A 24,529-nucleotide genomic window follows, 5' to 3' on the forward strand; every position below is an offset into this window, starting at 1 on the left:
AGTCTCATCTGAAGACTGATTTAACTACATGCTATGCCATCCTATTTTCAAGAGGGCTTTGATGCTGAAAATTCCCTGGTTCTTCCCATAGTTAACTGTTACAAGGTCTCAACAAGAGGAACTAGATTTCTGTTTCAAAACAGCCTTAACTTTTACGAGAAGAAACTATGTATGTGAAGACATCCTCATAACATCGATCACTTCTGTGATTAATATGTTATGAAACTGGTATTAGGAATTTGAGAATTAACTAGTTCTAGCTGTTTTTGAATCTGAGGAATGTATTTTGCCAAGCAGGCGGTCTTTCTTCCTTCTAGGCTTTCACCAGTTATGTTGATCAGGCCTCGATCAGAAGATGCTTGTGTTCTGTATTTCCATACTCAAGGCAAAATGGTGTGTTGTTCCAGTTAGGGGGCAGGATGGAATCGCAGTCCTTTCCTCAAAAAGCATCACTGTAAGCTTCCAGAGTCTTCTGAGACCATTTGCATCATGTTCTTTACATATACAAACTTTAAAAAAAAAAAAAAAACACCACCAAACAACTATGAAACAAAAAGGAAGCTGCTGGTTTTATAAAATTAGCTCAACAAGAAGGAAAGCCAGGCTCAGTGTTAAGCAAATTTCAGAAATGAACCACGGAAGACCAGTGCTATCACTTTCCTTGCACTCTGAGCTGCTCAGTCCCAGCCCTTGCTACAAGTCATAAAACCACAGTCTGATAGCTGGCTGCAAATAATCGTTTTTCATGTTACTTCATAACCAACACCTTACTCTGACTGGCTTGAGGTTCTCCCTCGCACAGAGTATACAGTCACTGATTGCAACGATCACTGTACTTTACCATGTTGACACACTAAGCCTTGTAAACTTGCACAGAAATCTATAAAGTCAAAATTAATTTAGTTTTACTTCAGCCTAGGTATCAACTTGTTTGTGTATTGCAAAATGCATCCTTTTTTATTTAATAAGGGACAACACAGAGTCAGAAGTTAACGTTCCAGCTATTTTCTCTAACCTATTAATTCACTCTGTTTTCTACATTCTGTACCACTGATGTGTATTCCAGTCCTTTTGGGACCATCCAGTGCTGAACTCTCTCTGCTTCCCCAGGAAGTGGGAACAAAATAGGTTGTGCGCTTTTCTTGTGTCCTTGCTGGCGTTTCTTGGAGCTTGCTTGTAGTGCTCCCCTCTACCCATGCAGTTCAATGGGCTTGGCTCAATTGTAGTGTACTTGGCAGTGTGCCGAGGGTCAGGATGCACCTGCTGACTTGCAGCATGTGACACTTCCTTGAGCTGAAGGTTCCGACTTGGCACGGCTCACAGAGAATGTTTCATGTAACAATACACTGTTGTTCTTTAAATCTCAGTTTACACATAGCTACAGGTTCACCAACACACTGAAAAATGGCACTGCTGATTAACTCGAAAGTCCTGCATTGTGAAGAGTGTTGTCTGCATCTTGTAGAAGCGAACAGAGAAATCAAAGTGAAAGATATTAAGAGACGTATGAATAAGCCTTTTTAATAAATGCAATTCACAAGTTTATGCTTGTTTGGAAGTATTTAACCACAAGTATCTGGTAACTGCATTGTTACATGACTCTGTCTACCTGAAAGACCATCAGATCATAGAATCATCGAATCATAGAATTGGCGAGGTTGGAAAAGACCTACAAGATCATCCAGTCCAACCATCCACCTACCGCCAATAACCCCATTAAACCATGTCTCTCAACACAACATCTAAACGTTTCTTGAACACAAGATGAATTTGCACTGAATGATACAGCGATTACATTTAGTACATTGGCATTTTGAATGATTCAAAATACCTACCTTCAAGAGATCTTTAACAGCAAAACATATATGAGCTGTGGAAGACCAGTAATAGCAAATCGTCCTTTACCAGTTCAGTGTCTCCCTCAGATAACCTTGTACCACTTGCTCAGTGCTCTTCTTAAGAAACATGCCTTCTGAAAAGCCTAGAACTGTCAAGCAAGTTTATTTGAAAACAGTCTACCAAAAATCAGGCATTTGCGTTGTCACTCCTGACAGGAGCCAATATGTTCCAGAAGCAAAATCCTTAAGTTTCAAGAAAAATATCTGTTCTCCTACAATTTTAGAACATTTGAGCATTTGACAATTTCTGATTTTGTTGGTGATCCAAGTACAAGCGCCATGTTAAGCTGTCAGCTCTACAAAGTCATAAGAGAAAGCTGCACTTCAACCTCTGGTAACAGTGTCAGGGTTCTGAACAGCTACATTTGCATTTTCAGCATTTTGCATTTTCAGCGCCATGCCAAGTTGAATGGGGTACCACCTAAGCCAAAAGCAAAAAAAAAAAAAAAAAAAAAAAAGGAAAACATAAGTCAAATGATAAAGCTATGTAGTTTAGTACATTAAAACAAAAGCAAGGACAATGGTATTTGTATAAGTTCCAAAAATATACAGATGAGAAAAAAAATCACTGCATACAACTCTGAGGTTGTTAAAGTGACCAGAGAGATTGAACAGCGCAAGACATGCTTTTCCAGTTACAAGCTCAAAACAGAAGTGCAAAAGAAATTAAAGCCTTGTCTGAAGTGATTTACCTGTCAGGACAAAGAAGGCTGGAATTCTGGTGTCAGTATTGTAGAGAAATCTCCACCCACCCCAACACATACACACAAAATAGTTCAAATTTTTCCATAATACAGCGTTTCATTCAAATGGTGTCCCTCTGAGTTTGGTTACCATAGGGACAGTGTATCTAATTCTTCTTAGATGTTTACCTATGAATCCAGTGACACATAGGCAGCTTCTCGGTTCTCCAGCTTTGGCCAACAATACCTGCAGTATCTGGGCAGTGAAAGCGGCAGGCAGCCTGGCTTCCAGCACTCCTGCTGCCAGCTCCCTAAGACCAGCCCGCTGTAAGACAGCAGTTGTGCTGACAGCAGGGGCGGAGCTGTGGCTGAGGAACAAAGGAATTGCTCTATAGGTCTCTGTACTCTCTCCCAGAGTTAAGGGCAACTTCAGACAAGTGCTTTTAGCAGGCTAAGCTCTACACGCATCTATCTATGCAGATGTAGAATATGGCTCCCAAAACCTAGAACTAGGGTGTGTGCATGTGAAGTCTGGATAGAAGGCTTTTCCTTGTAAGCTTACAAAAATATATAGGCAATACCGTAGCTTAAGAAGTCAGTTTTACTTGTTACAGAGATCCCAAAAAAGTATTCACTACTTTTCAGACATTCCAGACAAGGTCACTTGTAACAAAAAAAGTCAAGTTCTCTAAAACATGATTTTAAAAGCGTGTCTTTTCTTCAAGTGAACAGGACATCTGTTTTTAAGATCAACTTTTTAGTCAGTTAAGACTGAATTTATTTAAGATTTTATGTGAACATACGCATAAACACAAATAAGTTTACTTTCAACACATTTGCACGGAAAAAAAAAAAAAAAAGAGGTTAACCCTTCAAAATGTAACAGAGCAGGTCTGGTTAGTATGTATCTATTGCAAATCTTAAAGATCCTGTGCATTAGGCCCACCCATCCAGAAAGCAGGGGAAAAGTCTCAATGAAAGAAAATTTATGTTCAAGTCTAAGTGGTGTTTTGAAGAGCCAGCAGCCTACGTGACACCATGAAGCTAGTCACAGTATCCGAAAGAGCAGACCTGCTTGGGCTACTAAAGCAGTGTATCTTCCCAAAGGCGTCAGTGACTCCCCAAGTTATTTTCTGTTTCGAAGGCGTTTAGATTTCCTAGGACAGTCTGTGGATTCTACCGCCTTCCTCCGTTTTCTAGGAGATTGTTCGTTTGAACCAGAACCCGAAGAACTTCCTACTGCGCTCTCCATCACCTCTCGCAGCTTGCGCTCAAGCTCAGCCAATCGGGCATTCTGTTCGCCTATGATTTGGGTTTGCTCTAGCAGTTTCTGATCTTGATCTTGGAGTTGTTTCTGTTGCTCTTGCACCTTGGCGCGAAGCTCCGAGATCTCCCGCTTTAGCACTGTCACACCCGCACCGTTTGCTTTTACTTGCTGCTGGAGTTTGGTGACTTCCTGTCTTGAAGGATTCTGCTTGGAGAACAGCTGCATTGTTGTTAGTGCTGCAGAAGGCCCTGGAACTTCAGATAAAACCCGGGTTAGTCCTCCGCACCTTTCAGACAAAAGCAGAAATCCTGTCCCGGTTCTCCTATTTCGCTCATCCCTACACCCCAGACACGAATCTGAGTACCGGCTGCAGGTTACGTGAATGTGCCAACAGACTTAGGGTTCTTTTAAGTGTCTAACAAGGGCATATGGATTTCAGGGCACAGCTAGTTCAAATTTAAATACTTGGATTTTCAGTAGAGTGGAAAACAGCTCATTCCTCATTTTCCATATATGAGCCCCCCTCCTTCAGCCAGATCAAAAATTACAAAGAGAATATGTGGTCAGCTAGAGTTAGTGACTCATGTTAAGTCAAAAACCTGCAGCGCAGCTAGGAATTACATGTATTACACATAGCTATACTAAATATATTTCAATAGAGCACTCTAATTCTGCTGTCATAGTTGTAGACAGCTACGATTCTAAGTTTTTTTTGATTCGGGGCTTAACAAGATATTTCAGTTTAACTTACTTTTTAGAAGAAGGGGATTTATTTTCCATGACGATGTACACTCATTCTTCCTAAGTCCTAAAACCATACTGGTATTTGAGCTTGGGAATGTTGTTTTTATTAAAGTTCCTGCAAATCAAGGAGACTAACAGCTACTGTATAATTTCTTTCACTTTTTCTAAAATAAAAAAGGTATCCATCACTTTTTCTCCCATTTTACTCTTCTAGCAATGCAGTGCAAGTAAAATGCAACTTTTATGCACTGTGAAGACAGAACAATCTGGAACAGCCTTAAACAGTCATCTTCTTTTTCTTGAAGATTCAGTTATTTGACACTAAAGGGTTGCCATTAGATACACTATTCCCTCAACACAGGATGGGTACTTTCACACCAGATTAAGCCTTGGGTTTGGTGAGCAGACTGACATTATGGTTTTGGGTAATGCTTCTTTAGCGGATAGACTCGATAGAACTGAGGTACAATTAACAAGATATAATTAAGAGGTAGAATACAGACTTATGGCTAAAGGGATGGACGGGACATGCAACAAACCACAAGCAGCCCCTACAGTTAGGCCTACCATTTTTGGCTAAGCTGTAATTTTTATTTTTTTAGAGTTATCCTTCCCAGAGAGCATATTTTGCAATCCCTAACATTCTCCAACAGTGTGTGCAAAGAAGTTCAGTACAGGGAAAACACTACAGTTCTATTAACCTTTCGCTTTGGGCCATTCTATGAGGCAACTACCTTAATACTTTGGTTCACATAAATTACGGAAAGCCTGAGAGGTTATAGAAAGGACCACTTTGTTTATTTACAGACTATTATTTTAGCTGCCTTTTCAGTGTTACCCACATGTATTTTGATTGTTAACATATACGTTAGTGCGCCAGCAATGTGAAGAAAGTGCATACTTGTGTGTTCTAGCTCTCTACGTACTACAGCAGCTTTGGCCAATTCATTTGCTGATCCTTACTAAATATAAAAGGCGTCTTGAGTTGTCATCTCATGTGCCAAATTTCAACCAAGTGCAATGATAAAGTCTCATTCATTGGTGGCACAAAAGCGTTTGTTTAATGAATACACACTATGCATAATTATAACATACATTCAAGTGACCGTTCTTTTGCCAATACAAAGCCTTCTTAAATTACAAAGCAAATGAATTTCACGGTTGGCATTCTTAAGAAACAAGTATCATTAATACTTATGTGATAAAGCTCGCTTATTGAAGGGAGGGAGCTTTAAAAAGTTCTGAGTTTTAAAAATAATAAACCAACAAAAAAACACTTAACTATACATTGGAATTAATACCTGGGGCAGCTCCTATCAGACGTCCTGATACATCTGACCCAGGAAGCTTCCTTTTCAGTATTGGAACAATCTTCTCATCAAAATATTCCATAGCCATGGAAGAAATGTCCCTTAGTTCTTGAAGAACTTCATGAGCTCTCTGAGGAGCTCGTGTAGAGTTTACATACCTTAGCACACGGTAAATTTCATCTATTACCTAAAACATTTAAGAAGAATTAGGATTTTTCCGATAAAGGCAAGATTATTTCAGATCATTCTACAAGTGTTGGCACATCAGGGACTTTCACTACAGAACTATTACTCTTGCATATCACTACGTGTGTTAGTTCTTTATCGGCGTTTTGAAATGAAGTAGTTTGCCATATCCCAGAGAAACCATTCCCTTGATAGATCATAATTCTATTGAAACTCATGAAATAACACCCGTGTGAAATTGTTCTACTGCATCCACACTTGAATTTTACGCGCTCAGTAAAGCATCATCATTTCTTTTTGGAGAACCAAGGTACTGGAAACCATACGGCTAAGCAGTCATTCCCACAGCCAGTCATGAGACACACGAAACACAAGAATGGAATAACAAGAATTATTGTTATGTCAGTCTGAAGAGCTGTAAATATTTACTTGAATTCGCTTGCTCCCACTCAAAATACTGCAAATTTGGATTACACCCAAAATGTATTAATTTATGAAATACCAATCCAGGACTGGCAGAGAACATAAGCACCCTCTTAACAGGCTTGAAAACCAGCCTTTTTTTTTAGCAGAACTAAAGAGATGAAAGGTGCCTCACTAATCTATGAATTATAGTCTGAGCAGGCCAAAATAGGACTGCTGGTTTCTTACTACAGAAACTATGGAGCCAGGTATTTTGCACATGATTAAGAATGGCTTAAGACTCTACTGAAGGATATGGGCCTTAATAACTTAGAATCAACAGAGCTGCATCTTGTGTTTTCATAAAGGAAGCTTAGCTAAAAAGCTGCAAAAGCTAGATGTGACCGAAGCATCCCATCATGCAGCAAGCTCCCAAAGGCTTCTCTAATTTTATCCACATTATATCCCGTCAGTATCAACATCCTCAAAGCATTCTTTTGCTATCCTCAACATAAAATCTTGCAGCAGCGTTCCACTATGACCGGGACCCTTACGCAATATGCTGAACCTCAAACCAGAATTCACATATTCTAACACATCCATTTCCTGAAAGTTCTGCAACATCTTCATTCAGACAAAAATGTTCTGTTCAAACAGGGCAGGTGGGGGAAACCACACGCTGAGCCTTGAATAGGCTTGACCAAAATCTGACTTTCTGGTGAACTGATAACTGCGGTGAGAGAGTGGCAGTAGTACAAAGCTCATATACCAAGTAAACAATTAAAAAAAAAACTCTTTTAGCTGTTACATAGGAATACAAATAATGTCTTTATGACCCAGTGCCCTGAAGGAAAATGGCTGCCAAGCTTGTTTGCATAACTCCTACACACCCCAGGTCTAGCTTGAGTATTGACTTTTCACCTACCCCTCAAGAAAAGTAAGGCAACATTTCTTTTAGGTATTCTATTCAGTACATGAGTATCACGACCTTATGTTTATTTGACTTGATGTTATATTACATTGTATTTTAAATTAGATATAGATATAAAAATAATATAAACTTAATAAACCTAAATATATTAAACTATAGTAGTTTAAATTAATTTAGTATCAAGGCAATAAAAGCGTATGGAAATCATATTACCTCTTCAATATAAAAACTACTTCATGCTGATAGCCTATCCTGCTGTACTGAATGCAGAAATGCCTGCCATGCTTCGTCTCAATCCGACAGCTAACTTTTGCAGTCATCCCAGTGCAACCCAGTTATCTGCCCGTGAATAGCAAAACATTAGGCTAATGGTCACAGATCTTGTTTCAGTTCTAAACTGTATCTGAGTGTCTTCCTCAGATGATGATTTTGTCAGTTCCACTCTGTACCTCTGTTTCCACAGCTTGTAAAACAGTTCTATTGCTGACGTACATCTCACTTGGTTAATTTATACTTTATGCTGGGGTGGTAGTCTGAAACACCAGATCTGTTTAGTAATGATAATATTTAACAAAGTCCACCTAAATTTAAAGCTTACTCCACCTAATATACAGAAATACCTCATCCATAGCAGGTGTTTCCACATACTATACATCTTACTTCAATTAACTCGAAGTATTCAAACCCGTATGAAAAGTACTTAAAGTCTTCTAATATAACTTCTGATGATCTGGACTTCAGCTGTTTTGTACAGTTACAATTCAGAATTAAAGCCTACACATCCCATGTTCCTTGTAAAAATCCTGAGGGAAAGTAGATATTAAATTTTAAATAGTATTTAGATATAGTCTGGTTCATTCATTCCACAGTGCCTGTTACAGAGGAGCATTAACTTGTTTTAAGTATCTCAAACGGTTTCAGTATGCATATACATTACATAATCTGGGGCAGCTGGGACAAATTTACTTGAAGTTACACCATCATGTTTTTTAAAAACATATACATTCACATAAATTAGACTACGTTTTACCTTTCCAGGTATGAAGCAACAGAGATTGGAATCCACATACTTCATGAAAGTCATATTTAACAAAGAGAGTCTCGTTTCTACAGCAGCAAGGATGTCTGCATGACGAGCTAACGAATGGTTTCTTCTTTCTGACTCTCGCCTAGGAAACAGACCATTAAGTGTTTTACATACAGTAATTTAACAGCAAGTCCACAAAATAAAACTGTAACAATCACTCAAGTAAAACTATTTCGAGGTTTGAAAACATAACCACTAGCATTTGTTCTGCCTATGGACAAAAACCAGCAAAGATTAAATATCAGCTCATAACTGCATAGCACACTTTCTGAAGACATTTTTTTTCCCTAAATAATTACATCTTTTGCTATCCATAAACTTTGTATGTCATTTGGGACTCTAAAAACAGGCTTTCAGTACTAACTAGCAGCAGACAGTGAGTCAGGGTGGTTATTTTTATCCTCCCATGTTCCTGCATTTAGTATTTCAATGCAACACACAGATTTAATACAGCATTACTGCTTGCTACAAAGTTCAAGTTGAGGTACAACCTTTTGGCAAATCAACAATCTCAACAATAAGTAGCATTTAGTTTCTTCACTCTGCCTGGGAAATCTGATAGGATACGGCAGCAGCAACTGCACTTATACACTGGAAAGAGGAGAGAAGACACTGCATTTAAAAGAACCTTAAGCTCCCAGTAATGAGAGCTCACATGTCAAGCCTCCTCCCTTTCCTAATTTAATCCTTGGCACTGACGAACCTTGCCTTTTTAAGCAGAGCCATAGACAAATCATCGGTTTGTCTTGAAGAGGAATGGCATTTATTCATTCCTAAGAGTCCCTCCTGGATTTGCCAGAAAGGCTGAAGAACACAAGACTCTTCTTCACTCTGTTTAGAATTTCAAAGACAATTTTCAATATTCCAGCTCTTAGTGTAGTATACTACAAGTTACATTCATCTACGCCATTATTTGGTAATTAGATCTTAGGTTATAATGCTTTTTTGGGGGTGAAAAAAAAAACAACAAATAAGATCCGAATTTTCAAGATATGTAAACCAAACTAGCTGGCAAGATTTTCCCTTTTAGTATTATGCTGAAAATAATCTACTACACTGAAGTTTAACTACAGTTTTAGCTGGTACATACCTTGGAAGCTGAGCTTTAACTTGCTTTTGACACAAGTTGTGGTATCTTTCCACTTTTAGAAATCCCTGATTTAACATTCGTTGACAAACCAAGTCCATTCGTTTACAAACCTGTATTTAAGTAAAACAAAACAAATCTCTTAAGTCTCAAGTAACATTACAAAACACCTTTACTATTATCTTTCCCATGCTTGCTAAGTAGTACAAGATTCTCTTCGCAGTTTTTCTTGAATTTCAAGACACAGAAAACGCAATGCAACTTAAGGCATTGCCACCTCTAACAGCGACCACGAAGGAGTGCTACATTCCACACAGTTCACAAGTCTGTCTCCCGATTCTGCCTAACAAGAGACAGTAGGCTGAATGCCACTCATACCTAAGCAGAAATAATTTCCCTCTTCTGTTAATGGAAGTGGAAAAAGCCTGTGTCCAGCTTCCAGCTTGTCTTCGAGACTGACTCTGGTAGATGGTCTTGGAGGTCCTTTCCAACCTTGGTGATTACATGATTCTATAAAGTTAGTGTTTTCTTGTCTCAGAAAGATGCCTCAGAAACAAGAAATGATGTTTTTTCCTTTCAGTGCTTATACTTCATCTTTTTGAAGACAGAATTAAAATTAAAAAAATTATGCACTATAGTGCACAAGAAGCAAGATCCATTTTCATATAAAAGTCTTCTCAGTTTAACAGATTCCTTTACTGGCTACGTTGGATACCAACAGCCTGTTTTCTTTCACAGCTGTAGAGAGTAATGACATTCATACCTGCTCTAATGCTACCAAACCCCTGAAACAGAGAGTCACACTTGCACAAGGGCTATGCTAGCCATACTATAATTCAGCAGGAGAAAAACAAACAAACCAACCACTCCAAAATCTAGATACATTGTAAGGGACAAACTGTGGAGAAGCACAAAGAGAAATTTTCATCATGTTTATACTGACATCTGGTGGCAGACAATACCTTTTCCAGCGGTGAAGCCCTCCCATATCCAAAAGCAGCAGGCTGTAAGGGCTAACAAGAACTGCATTGGATTTTTAAACACAGGATTTTCTAATCTTACTCATTTGCCCCGGTTTCTGGACATTGCCCATAGCTGTGACAACAAGCAGTCCAGAACCCAAACACTAAACTGATACCATTAGAAACCAAACATGTCTGTCTGCAGCTTATTTTACTAATCACCTCTTAGTTCTCAGCTGGCTCCTAATGACACCATTTAAAAACATGGCACCTGAAGTTATAAGAATAATACGCCTCTTTTAGACTGCACTGTCAGCAGCCATACATAAAGTAGCATTATCACCATTTTCAGTGCTCAGATTGCTCCAAGACAGTTTCTGATACTTGCTATTTCAATGGACTGTAAGAAAGCCAAAAGTTCAAACTTGCTCATATTTGCCAAGTTTTGTGAATATTTCCTTACTCCAGCCATAAAGCTACAACAGTCCACGTTCCCTCAAATGCCAAGCCAACTAGAAGACTGTGTTCAAATTTCAGTGTTGGAAAGTTGTTCTGAGACCACATGAAATGCACAAGGTGGCTGCTGCTTAGCATGGTGACACGTATACAGTAACAGCTCCTACAGAAGAGCTAATTTTCCACTTCGTTGTAAACAAACCGACAATCTGCTAGAGGACTGCCAGCTTCCCTTTCTTCAAGCACGTGTTTTTTCTTCCCAGCTTCACTAACAGATGACCAGTATCAAAACTGGAGGTAGAAATATATTCCAAGCGTTTAGATTCATTGCATGTTCTTTTTTAAGATCAATAGAGGCTACACAGACACTGTATTTCGTAATGCCTTTCTAGGTTGAAGAATAAGTGACAAAATGCTGATGACTTCAGCAAGCCTTAAAATAGCAATGCCTGTAAATACAGATTTATTGAAACTGTGGGAAGATTAAAGCTGAGTTGTCCTTATTTGCGCTCTGCAGAGCACTAGTGCAAATTTGCTGCAGAATCTAAGACGCTTCTGGTGCGTGCCTGAATCCAAGGTAACCTTATCTTCAGAGTGTTCGTGGAAGGCATTTATTGTTTGCTTTTAATTGTGGGACTGTTTGTTTGCAGTCATGTATACTGTAGCAATAGCCTGAATGGAAATGTATTTCCAAGCTCAGACTAAGGATGTCATTATTACCCCTATTTAAAAGGGTCCAGCTCTCATCCTCTTGGCTGAGCATGTCTGTAAAGAGAACTTAAAGCAACACAAGCCCGTTCTACTGTTTTAGGACAACTGACCAAAGCTCCTAACTGTGACACTTCAGTTGTAAACTGTTACATAGTATCCATGCTCAAAACTAACCATCCTTCAGGAGAAGGAGCACTACTCAGCATTTCAAATGTCACATCATTGCATCTCAAAATGAAGACTGCTTCTTCCAGACGTGGATGTCACCATGTTCAACAGAAGTTACACATATACATTTACCAGTAGAATTCAAAGTGATTTACAGAAGGCAGTACTGACTCAATTTTACTCCGTTTTATTCAGGAAAGTGGATGCTCCGGTTACGTAAATACGGCATCATACAAATAAGGGATAATTAAGTGAAATGACTTGTTCCAGGAAAATGGCTCTAGGTTTTCATTCCTGCTCTGCCATTTTCCTATTCACAACTTCAGGCTTCTTATAGAAGGGAGAAAAAGGGTGTTCCCTCCCCCTGCCCCAGCATTCAAAGCGATCAGTTTAGGGAATCCACACCTTTTGTCAATGTTTGTATGATCAAGCTTTGATTAGGCCGATTCATGTCCTGCCTTCCCCAAGGTGCTTTAATCCTCAGAATGCGGCGTTCCATGGGATAATGAGGCTGTTTAGAGGCACACTTTTAATGAGCACGAGACCTAAGGAATTTAATCCCTGCCATTCAATTAATTTGGTCCCATAATGTATCTTTAGCAGAATGTTACTCATTATGAGATGCATTATGAGAAGCAGCTCAAGTAAGCTCTCAAAGAGAAGTTTGCTGTTCCTGCAGTGTACAAATATACAGTGAAGGGTCTGGAGCACCAGGGGAGGTTCATGTTGGATATCAGGAAAAAATTTCCTCTCTGAAAGCATGGTTAAGCATTGGCACAGGCTGCCCAAGGAGGTGGCGGAGTCACTGTCCCTAGAGGTGTTCAAGCAACATGTAGATGTGGCATCTGCAGACAGGGTGGTGATGGGTCGACGGTTAGATGAGGTGATCTTAGAGGTCTTTTCCTGCCTTCATGATTCTATGAGTAATTCCCCTCATTTTACATCTAGTATTATTCCTTGTATGTGCATCTATGCCGATAGTCATCCAGTTTGTTTTTGATGTTTTTGAAATGGCTCAAAGCAACAGTCTTCTTGAAAAAATGGACTTGTGTTACATAAGAGAGGTGTTTCACTTCAGAAACATGCAATTAAATATTTTTTTGAGTCCTTACACCACCTTTCCTATTCTGAATTTCACTGCTGACAAAGCGTTATTTACAAACACTAACAGCCTTAGAGGAAGAAAAAAACACCTCTACTGCTTAATGGCAGTTCCCACAGCTACCGTTTATAAAATACAACAGGAAAACTGCAGCAAAGAGCAGCGCCTAGCGTGGCAATACAGACCATACAACACTAAACACACCCAAATACAGAATGTGTACTTCCCTTCATCCAAACTGTAGAGGCTGCAATCCAAAAAAGCCATACTATATAAATATACACATTTTTTTTTTCCCCACAAATTCACTATTTACTCTCACAGAAGAGGCAAAACTCTCTGGAGATTACAGGACTGACAGCATGCTAGAAATATTAAGTATCATATCATATCACCCGAGAGGCTTGGGTTGGAAGGAACCTTAAAGCCCACCAAGTTCCAACCCACAGCCATGGGCAGGGCTGCCCGCCCAGCTCAGTCAGCCAGGGCCCCATCCAACCTGGCCTCGAGCGCCTCCAGGGATGGGGCACCACAGCTCTCTCGGCAGCTGTGCCACAGCCTCACCGCCCTCTGAGTTAAAGATTGTATGGTGTGTTTGGTGCAGTATGAATAAAACCAGAGTTTCTGCTTAAAGAGCTTTCAGTTTAGAATCAGGTTGCTGATCTGGGACAAATGCAGTCCAATTCTCTGCAGAAATACATGGGTAATACTATCTGGTTTAAGCTAATGAGCTCTTAAACTAGAAACAGCACAGGCAAGTTGACTGAGGGTTACATAAGCTGTGTATTCATTCCCTCACTATTATTCCTTACATGATCTCATACAAAATTGAGCAAGATCTCAGCCAGTCATATTATGGCACAGTTTACATGATGCTCTTGAGACCGGCAGTTGAAGATTGATAAACACTCATCTCCTTGCTGACCTCTGAGCTTTCTTGGGCACAATGAAGTTTGCAGGTGGAGCTCATATCTTTTATTAGATCCGTTAGCATGGCTCGGAGCAGCGGGCAGCCTCTCAGGCACGCAGGGCTTTAAGTCTTCCTTTCTTGCCCTACATTTCTTTTTAGATACCGGGTAGGGTCCTTGGAGCAGCGGTCTCACCACCTCCTATACTCGGGGACTTACGTCTCCAGCAGCCCCGCGCTGCCTTACAGCGCACGAACGGAATCAAAGGCGTTAAGAGGTGGCAGGGTTCCGCTAGGAACGCAGGCACGGCGCGCACCTGCACGCCCGTAGGGGAGGCGCGGGGTGGGCAGAAGGGGGAAGCCCCAGCCCAGCCCAGCCCAGCCGCCTGCCCACCTCCTCCCCGGCGCTGCTCCCGCTTCGGCGGCCCCGGCACGGCCCCTCGCCCTCCTCCCCTCCCAAGCCCCTACCAGGCGGAGCTGGCTTGTCTCGTCGTAGGACAGGAAGCTGAGGATGCTCTCGATGGCCACGATGGGCAGCCCCATCAGCGTATTGCTTTGAGGCGGCTGCTCCAAGGGCGCCGGGGCCTCGGGAGACTGCGAGAGCGGGGGCGGGGAGAGCCGCGCCGAGCCCGGGGCGCCGCCTTCCCCCTCCGACAGGAGCCGCTCCTCCGCCGCCGCCATCTTACAGCCCGTCCTTCCTCCGCTGAGGGCGGGCGGGCGGCCTTCCTCTGACGGCACTTCCGCTCTCGCTTGAGGAGGGCGGGGACTGCCGTGGGTCCCCCGGGGGCCCCGTGGGGTCAGGGGGAGTGGGGAAGGTGGAATAGGGCCTGCTGACTGCGGGAGATCCCGCTGCGAGAGGTGGCTGAGGGCACAGGTGGCCCTGTCGGCGAGTATAGTGGAGAACAAAAGCATAAGTGCATTTTTAAAGGACAGTTGGTTTGACAGCTGTTTGGAAACACTGTGAAATACCACAGTGCATTCTGGATATGTTGTGTTCTTCACACCAAGTACTTGAAGTAACCAGTGTAGTTGCAAATGGGCTCAATGAACCAGCAGTTTACAATTCCGTGTTCACAGAACCGTAGGGGTTGGAAGGGATCTCTGGAGATCATCAGGCCCAATCCCCTGCTACAGCAGTTCCCCACAGCAGGTCACACATGTAAGTGTCCAGCCGGGCCATGAGTCTCCAGAGGAGACTCCACAGCTTCTCTGGGCAGCCTGTTCCAGCTCTCCATCATTCTCACAGTACAGAAGTTCTTGCTCCTTGTGTTTGGACTCTGACAACACCATGCGGAACTGTAACATTGTGAATTCTTGCTCTCTTTCTGATTGGTTGAGAGGCAACTAGCGAAACAGAACTGTAACAATCTTGTGGAAGCCTCAGAACAAAAACTGTTCTCTAAGTAACACTCTTGTGAAAGGAGCAGAGCAACCACATGTTGGGCCCAAGCGCAATGGAGAAGTCAGGAGTTAGTCGTCTTGCTTAAGGTGGTCTTAGGTTGCTCACCCAACCGCAACCCTCCACAACCACCATGCGAAGAGAGAAGCACAGCTGGTACAGCATGCGCACAGCGCTTGATACTGGACATTCCATGCCTGGCAACAACTCCTGGCTCAATTAGAAGGGACCATCCTACAGCATAAAAGGCATTGCCAACCCCATAGCCGCTGGCAATTGCCCCACTACTTCCTCAACCACCCCACAATAAGAAGGACAGACCTTCAGAACATGGAATCATAGAACTGTAGAATCACAGAATCATAGAATCCTTAGAATTGGAAGAGGCCTCTGAAGACCATCCAGTCCAACTCCCCTTCAATGAACAGGGACACCACAGCTAGATCAGTTTGCCCGGGGCCTTATCCAGCCTCACTTTGAAAGTCTCCAGGGACAGGGCATCAACCACAACACTAGGTAACCTGTTTCAGTGCCTTACCACTCTCACTGTAAAAGATTTTTTCCTTATATCTAACCTAAATCTACCCTCCCTTTGTTTGAACATCATGGGATTCACAGTGGAGACTTGCTTTTCTTTCTTTTTCTCTCTCTCCTTTTCTTCTCTTTTTCCTCTCTTGCTCTCCTGTCTTTTAATAAATAAAGGCACACTTCTGCTCAGTCAACACCTTGACTACTTTCTGAGTCTTAATTCGGAGGGTCTGAGGTTGATACAACAAACTGTAGATGCTTTGTCTTGCAACACATGGAATTTCCCACATTCCAGTTTGTTCCCATTGCCCCTTGTTCTATTGCTGCATACCACTGAAAGGAGCCTGGCCTCATCCACTCGACTCCTGTCCATTAGGTATTTATAAGCACTGATAATATTCCCTCTCTGTCTCCTACAGACTAAACAGCCCCAGGTCTCTCAGCCTTTCCTCCTTCAGGAGATGCTCCAGGCCCTCATCATCTTTGTGCCCCTCCGCTGGACTCTCTAGAATTTCCCTGTCTTTTTTGAATGGAAGAGCCCAGAACTTGTCACAATACTCCAGATGTGGCCTCACCAGGGCAGAGTAGAGGGGGAGGATCACCTCCCTCAACCTGCTGGCCACACTCTTCTTGATGTACACTAATGATGCACCATTTTAGTCTCACGAGGGTCACTGTAAAGCTACAGGGTTTTCCTTCCACTCTGTGACAGAAGAGAAGAAAGAGTATAGAGGCCACACTGGGAACTGTGTAAGCTGGACCTCCAGAGATGTAATGGCTGCAAAGATACGTGGTTGCTATCCCACAATGCTGCAGCACTCCTCCAGCACAGCTGAGCATAACTGAGGAGACAAAATGTGCAATAAATCAAGTTCTGCCCTTTTATTTGCCTGTACATTAGTGATGTTTCTTGGTCATCATGGCTGTATCTGGAGTGGCAGAGCAATGGGACCAAAGGCTGTTTCTAGAACATTCCCTGATGCTTCTGAGTGTTGCCACTGGCATTTGCACCATAGCTTCACAGCCATTTTTCTCTGATAGTACTGGGCACAGCTGTTGAAAGGTGGTAGTGTTGAGTGTGCATGTATTATTAGGGAACTGTTCTGCTTAAAACTGCCTTACTGAAGGAAATCACTGTGAATGCAGGAAGAGACAGCAACAAAGCATATGGGAAAAAGTTATCAAATGTATGGAGAAAATGGGACTGCTCATTATAGTACCTGTGCCAAGGTGGCACGGCTTTAATTACTATAGGACAAAAGCACTAGCTGCCTGGAGCATCCCCGTAGAATTTTTTTCAGCTAAACTTCTTGTCTATGAAGGTTTATCGTGACCTTTTTAATAAGCAGCTTCTCCCTTGGAAACCCATCTGGAACCTCTATTGTAAAAGAAAAAAAAAGGCAAAGAATTAGCTTGGGAGCAGGGAAAATGCAAGGGTAAGACTTTATGTGTGTCATCCTAATGGCACTCCAAAAATGTGCACTGAAATTAATATTTCCTTTTTAGGAGCAGAACACATTGTGTATTTCCCCTCCTCCCCATCCCATGTCATCAATGCTGCTGTAAAATGATCTGGCTATCTTAGAGAACAAGGGGTTTTTTATGGGTATGGTTTTAGGAGCTGATCTCCTTTCAGATGCACACTCAGCCGTTTAAAATACACTTGGGAGAACTCTTTATAAACTTGTGACTTTGCACAGGAAGTGTGTGCTGGTAGTCTACTAATACTGTAAAAGCAAGTGGTTTTTTTTTGTTTTTTCTTTCCCTTCTTCTTAATATATATAATTTAAAATAGTTTCAAGAATAGTTTCAAGAATACTTTCTGTTTTGTTATGCCATTTGAGCAATTTGAGGTTTTGAGTACTGCTTTATGTTTTAAGACACACCTTTATGCATAATAATACATAAACTCCATTTTCTATGTGTTTATTATATCAGTAAGTATAGTGTAATTATACTTTTATAGGAACTGACAAGTGTAGGAACTGAGAAGAGGATGTCTGGGAAGACAAGAACAAAGGAAAGAAATCCAGCAGCTGAAGCTGAAGGAAGGTGTGTAACTAGGCCAAGAACTGTGAGGTTAATGGGGAATGTAGCAGCAAAGAGGAATAATGTGCTCAGAAATTGAGGATAAGAACAGAAGCTGGGTGGGAGGAGAACAGATTTGTTTTATTAAGTTAGGATAATCAAGAGAAAAATAGAAAATGCCTTCCCACAAGGCAGGTTTTCTTTTCTAGGGTGGCGGCAGTTTGCTCATTTTATGAGTCTTACATATATATATATATATATATAAGGTACTAAATTTGAAAACAGACAGTTATATTTGAGTAGCTGTGTTTTCATACAGGCTGCTGGATACTGAGGCAGAGCAAAGTCCAAGGCTTAAAACTAATGCAGAAGCTTGGTGTAAGTTCACATCCACATGAAGCTTAGGGCCTGGCTTATAAAGGATAGTAGTTAAATCCAGACATACCCAGGGACTGTCACTTCTGAGCCTGAACTTAAAACAAATCAATCAATCAAACAAAAATACATAAATACCACCACCACCTCCATTTCCTTTTAACATGTTTCTAACAAGAGTAGGCAGGAGTGTAAATTTGCACAGATTAACATTTTGCTACTAAAAAAGTTATCCAATAATAGGTAACTTGATACTTACTGTTATTTGTAATGATAGTTTCTGAAAGGAATGTAATCCCAGTTTAGTTAAATCAATATATTTAAATGGATGCTTTGTAGTTTCACCAATTTGGGGCCCAGTAGTGCTGCATGTTGTATAAAAAATTGATTGAGAAACCACCTCTACAACCTCCGTCTACCTTTTAATTTATTTGTAGTACCCTACGTAAGGTATCTGGTAGTAATCATAAACTGAAGCTCAGAGGCAGAACAGTGAGGATGAAAGAAAACACATTCTCTACTGATTTTCTCAGCTAGAAGTGCAGGGACCAAACTAATCTTGAGCAGTTTTGGTAGGCTAGTCATGTTGCACAGTCAGGCTCTCATTAAATGGGATTTTTGGTTTTAAATTTCAAAAAAAATATTTAATTGAGTGTTTTCAAATCCGCAAGCAATTGAATGTTTGTAGACAAGTAATATGTTTATTAGGTAAGCTGTGGAATCACATATTGGCTAGCATGTTGCCTTGGCCATGTTAAATGTTCTCACACAGCTGTACTCAGGAGTAAGCTCAGTGGAAAATCCTATATTAACAGAGAGGAAGTTTTAATTACATGAGTTTTGCTTCTTTTCTATATCATATTTTCTTGTAGTGTGTTCACAAACCCTAGGGCAGAGATCCAGTTTCCACCATTAGAAAGCGCTCAGTTTTTCTGCTAGTCTCCTTGATGTAAGTTCCAAGGAACTCCCTTGATTTTTTGCATATTACCATATACTTAAACTATGTTAAGAGAATTTGGTGGAGACATCAGTAATGTCCCTCAGTGTCTCATCATTTCAGCTCAGTGAAACACTGCTGGCATGACAAACTGCATCAATAGTGCTGATGCGTAAGAAAATGAGAGCTTCTAAAGTGTCAGTTGTCCTTTGTAGACCATACACCTCTGTCTGGTGTTATCTAAGGCAGGGTTAGAATTGCTGATGCACAGCTCTGTGTGAGAATGTTCAAAGAAAATGTGCACATTGACCAGAAGAGGTAACAATGATGCAGCCTCCTCAGTCTTGTAGTCCCTTTACAAAAAAGAAAGTGTTGTTGGGCCTGATCTTGAAATAATTTTGTGTTTTCTGAAACCCTTCTGATTTCATTCCTTCTTGACTCCAGAGGGACTGCTAGCATGAGCTAAGGCTGGCTTCTTGGCAGCTGAGAAACAGAGTCAAGGGAGCAATAAAATGGCAGTGTTCATTTAACTCTCCACATGCTCTAACCTCCTGTTGGGATATAGCTCCAGCACCACTGTATGGCCAAGCAATGTCCCAAGGCAGCTGGTAAGGAATGGGATTTTGATCATAGAGTTCCTGTTTGCAAAAGCTGAATGTGTATGTGCATAATTAGCATGTTTTTTTAATTCCTTCCCTGTTCTTCCTTATTGACCAACTTCCTTATGGGGCAGCTTGAGGCAGACACTACTTTCTCCCATTGCAGTCATTGCATTAAGAAGGCATTCTGCTACAGAGGGTCTTCACTCAGGATCCATGCTGAGATAAATTGACTGAGATCCAGAGTGAGTCCGATGAATATAATTTAATTATTGAGAATAGCAACTGAGCATGATGCATACAAAGCACTGCTTTTTGCCAGCCTACCATTGTTTCAGAGATGCTGGGGACTAATGGAAGAGGAAGTTTATTTCTTCTGTCTCTGAGGGACTTTCCAGACTTGCTTTAGATGGCTGGTTGCCCTTCTATTGAGTTACCTCTGGGAAAAAAATCTGAATTTATATTACATGGAAAATAATTTAGAGTGGAAATTAGAGTTTTCTTCTAGAAAATAACTTGAAGAAGCTTTAGTTTACCAAAGTTAAATAATTTCTGGCTGATATAGAAGGAATTGAAGACTTTTGTTTACTGTGAGCGATGATTACATATGGGGGTATTAATGCTACTTTCTACTTTTGTAGATTCACCATTTGAAATTGTTGTTGAGTCATCAGCTTATGAGCTGAATACATTGCAGCAAAATCAATGCAGATTTCAGAAGCAGTTTCTGAGTGCTGCTGGTCTCTGGGTGCTGCTGGATTCTTATAATTATTTATTAGCTTTACTGGGTAATGCAATCAAATGAGTACATTGCACAATGGGGTGCATATGTGACTCTCACAACAGAGATAAAGTGATTACAGAGGAGGGGTTCACAGTGGAAGAAAGTAATTTTAGTTACCAGACTCGGATGTTTTGGAGAGAAGTACCTTTTCCCCAGGAGGAAGGTATGCCTTTTATATCACTCCTCAGTGACAAAAAAAACCCCAACCTTTATACCTAGAACACTGGATGTGACAGAAGCTGTGGCAAGTTGCAATGTCTTAATTAAAAATTTACATCTGCCAAATGCTTCTTCATGTTTTGTTTTGAATACAGCATGGGTTTTTCTTCTGCAGGAGCCACCAGGGTGATAGAGGGGGTCCTGGCTCATGTGGTTAACAGATTCCTTTAGGGATTTTGTCAGTCTCAGCTGCAGATTTCAGTTCTGGTGAACCTTTTTTCCATCTCGGAGGTAGACTCAGTCACTGCTGTACCTTTTCTGCAAAACTGTTTCCACTGCAAAGTCTGTGATCTGACATTTAAAAACAAATTAAATACTGAAAATGGTGTGCATAACTTTGTGAACACAGAGGGCTTGGACAGCCTGGCAGCACGCAGCTTGCCCACAGCAAGCAGAGGGGTCTGCCTTGAGGACAGCCAGACACCACGTATTATTCTTTCCCCATTCAGCAACAGAGCTTGGACACTCAGATTAGCCAGGTGCTAACTGTCTCGTGCAGGACCAGCGGCCGAGCTTGCTGAGCCTTGTCCATGGCATCATTCCCAGCACTGATGAAGTACTGGAGATTGGGTGCTCTCATACTCGGTGGCTTTCCCAACTCTTGCCCAAGATTAATGTAACAGGTAAGAGAGGGAGTTAGGGTTAGAGTTAAGGTTTGGATTAGGAGTTATGGCTAAGATTAGGGTTAGTATTAGGATTGTGTTTTGGGTTAGGGTTAGGGCCAGTCAGTGTCCAGGGTTAGGGTTATGGGTTAAGGTTAGTTTTAGGGTTAGGGTTTAGTGTTAGAATTAGAGTGAGTGGTTAGGTTTAGAGTTAGGATTAGTGTCGTTAGGGTTATGTGTTTGTGTTAGGGCTATGTTTAAGGTTAGGTGTTAGGGCTGCAGGTTAGTGTTAGGATTGACATCGCTAGTGTCAGGTTTTAGGAGTTAGGAGTTCTGGTTCTGGCTAGCATTAGGGTTTAGGGTTAGTGTTAGCGTTAGGGCTACGTTTAGGATTAGGATTAGGGTTTGGTTTAGGGTTAATGTTAGAGATCTGAAGCCCCAGCCCACTGAGTTGAGGTGAACAATTCTCTTGTCTTGTTGCACTCTTCTTCCCACCTTTCTTATTTTAGAAGCTTTCTATTCTGTACTCTTATGCTTTAAACTTCAGTAATGAAAGACCATAAATTTGAAATGGTGCTATTTCAACAGTAGGCGGCAGTGGGTAGCAAACCTAAGGCTGTTGCATTGACGTTGCTGTGTTGGCTTGTGACAAACTTTCTCAAATGACTGCTCTAGAAACAGTCTAAGAACTAGGATCACAGCCATTTTGATGAAGAATTAAAGGGCTTCTTGCAATAGTGACCATCACTACTGCTGTTATCTGTAATATCTTTCAGCTGTTGCAAGTTTCTGCAGTTTAGATCAAGTAAATCTCTCTCACATGGAGAGAAGAGGAATGATTCTGGTACATTTTTGACTTTTTCTTTTCCCCTCCTTCCCTCGGATGCTTTTCAAGCAGTTCCATGAATATTAACTTCAGCTGGCCCCTTGCTGTGACTGCTTTTCAGGCACTGCATGTGGTTTTGGCCCCCCGCAGCACGCTCCATGCAGCCCCTCAGGAAGCAGAGGAGAGGTGCAGGGCTTCAGCTGTCGATGTTGTTGGCTCTCATTCCTGTGATCTCATTTTTCCTTTTCTGTGATAGCTCAGCACGTGCAGGAGCAGGAACCATCCCCTCTGCCAGTTCTTCTGTGGGTTATGTTGTTATCACCAACCGTTGGCACTCTGGAGACTGAACCTGTGAGCAGAAACTCTTATGCTTCGTCCCACTGCTGGGAATGAGAGCTTTTATGAACCCTGTTCGTCATAATAACACTCTCCTATGATTAATAAACTGTTGTGGGAAATTTCTGCCATCATGGGGAGGTAAGAAATTGTGCTAAGGGATGCACAGATATAGGCAGTGGTTACCCAGCTTTTCCTGCAGAGCAGGTGGAGGAAGGCTTCTCCGAACCTGCTGCCAGCTGGCGCTGAGAGCACAGAGCCTGGCACCGAGGTGAGAAAAACATGGGCACCCCTTGAAGCTTCATTTCCTTAGCAGGGATGAGGTGGCAGCTTTGTGTGGGAAACAGAACAACGAGAAGCTGTGCCAGCAGAGACTTCTGCTGATTGACCTGCAAGGGGCATGTGCTAGCAAAATGTCAGTACTGCACATCAGAAAGCTGTTCTCTACTTGGTCTTTCTCTAACCATTTCCACATTTCTATTATAAGCTTATAAATGGTTTGTTCCAGTCAGTATTTGGGGAATGCACTGAGAGATTTCAGCCCTTATTTTATCCCAAACCAGCTGGATGCTCCAGAAAACTCAGCAGGGAACTGCAGAAGGCCCTTGCTGCTGTGCCTACAGCTGTGGGCACCAGGATGCTGACCCTGACATGTGGCCAACAAGCACAGGGCAGGATCCACACTGTAGTCTTTGCTTTGATTCTGCAGACCAGAGGTGGTGGTGGATGGTAGTGCCAGTGGAGCTTCAGGTTGGATATTGGGAAAAATCTCATATCAGAAAGAGCTGTGAGGCACTGGCACAGGCTGCCCAGGGAGGTGGTGGAGTCACCATCCCTGGAGGTGTTCAGGAACTGTGGAGATGTGGCATTGAGGGACACGGTCAGTGGGCATGGTGAGGATGGGCTGGTGGTTGAACATGGTGATCTTAGTGGTCTTTTCCAACCTTTATGATTCTGTGACTCAGGTGCTTGGGCATCCCTCACACAGCAGCCCCCCCAGCCATGGGGTGGTCACATATACACAGCTGGCTGCAGCACTCTGTCTTTACAGTTGTTTTGTTACTCCATTTCATCTTGGCCAGGCCAAGGGTATCATGTGGACAGGTTTTGGATTTGGGAGGTGAGAGCTGCTGCCACATCTCCATTTCATTTCCGTATTGATAGGCGTGGTCATTAATGTGTTAATAGGCCATAATGAATCTAAAGGTCACTTATAGGGCACTTTGCCCTTCGTTAACACCACTGCATCACTCCATCTGCCATGCTTGCGCCTGACTCCTTTCCCTCCTGGGACCGAGGGGTTGTGATTTCTTGCCCTGGAGCGCTGCACGGGAATAAGCGCCGGCAGCACACGCTCGAAGCAGCGCTTCCAGCACTCCCAGGGCACACGGTGACTGCAGAGAGGTCAGCGTAGGGCTGCGCGGGCCCCACTGTGGGACTTGCAGCCGTGACGTCAGCGGGGAGGGGCGGTGACGTCACGGGAGGCAGCGCGGGGTTTTCACCCGGCGCCCAATGCGCGTCCGGGCCGGTGATGTCATGCCGGCGGGCAGAGAAACGTGCCTTTTGTTTTGCCGGACTGCCGGCAGCGGCAAAAGTGGCTTTGGGACCTCTTCTTAGCTTTTTTTTTTTTCTCCCTTTTTTTCTCTTTCTTTTATTTCCCCCCCAGGTGCAGTAGTATTAACTCATACTTCATGACTGCATAAGAAAGTTATCTAGCTTTTCATCCGCGCCGTTAAAGTTTTATTTCATCCCTTTAGCAAACAGGCGTTCGTCCAAATTAGCTCCGGGCTCCTTCCTCCCTTCGGCAGGGAGCTCCTAATCCCCTTCTATCCTGTTTAATCACCGTGAAGCTTTTCACACGAGCGAGAGAAGCAGATGGGGCCGCATCCCCGCGACCCCAGTCACGCCGCCTGCGGAGCGTACGGCCCGACCGGCCTCGCCGAGCCCCTGCGCACCGCTCCCGCCCTGCGGGAGCCGCGCCGGCCCCTCCCGGCG

General features: G+C 42.4%; 1 protein-coding gene across 1 annotated transcript; it reads right to left on the reverse strand.

Moving 5' to 3' along the window:
- FBXO28 (F-box protein 28) lies at positions 1,496 to 14,630 on the reverse strand. The gene is made up of 7 exons (XM_021391383.1): positions 14,370 to 14,630; positions 9,599 to 9,708; positions 8,452 to 8,590; positions 5,894 to 6,089; positions 4,600 to 4,707; positions 2,771 to 4,102; positions 1,496 to 2,319 (listed from the first exon to the last, which is right to left on the reverse strand). Exons 1-6 carry the CDS (start codon positions 14,580 to 14,582, stop codon positions 3,708 to 3,710), a joined length of 1,161 nt encoding a protein of 386 aa, XP_021247058.1. The 5' UTR covers positions 14,583 to 14,630; the 3' UTR covers positions 1,496 to 2,319; positions 2,771 to 3,707.

This window comes from Numida meleagris, chromosome 3 (genome assembly GCF_002078875.1).
Source record: "Numida meleagris isolate 19003 breed g44 Domestic line chromosome 3, NumMel1.0, whole genome shotgun sequence".
NCBI classification, from domain to species: domain Eukaryota; kingdom Metazoa; phylum Chordata; class Aves; order Galliformes; family Numididae; genus Numida; species Numida meleagris.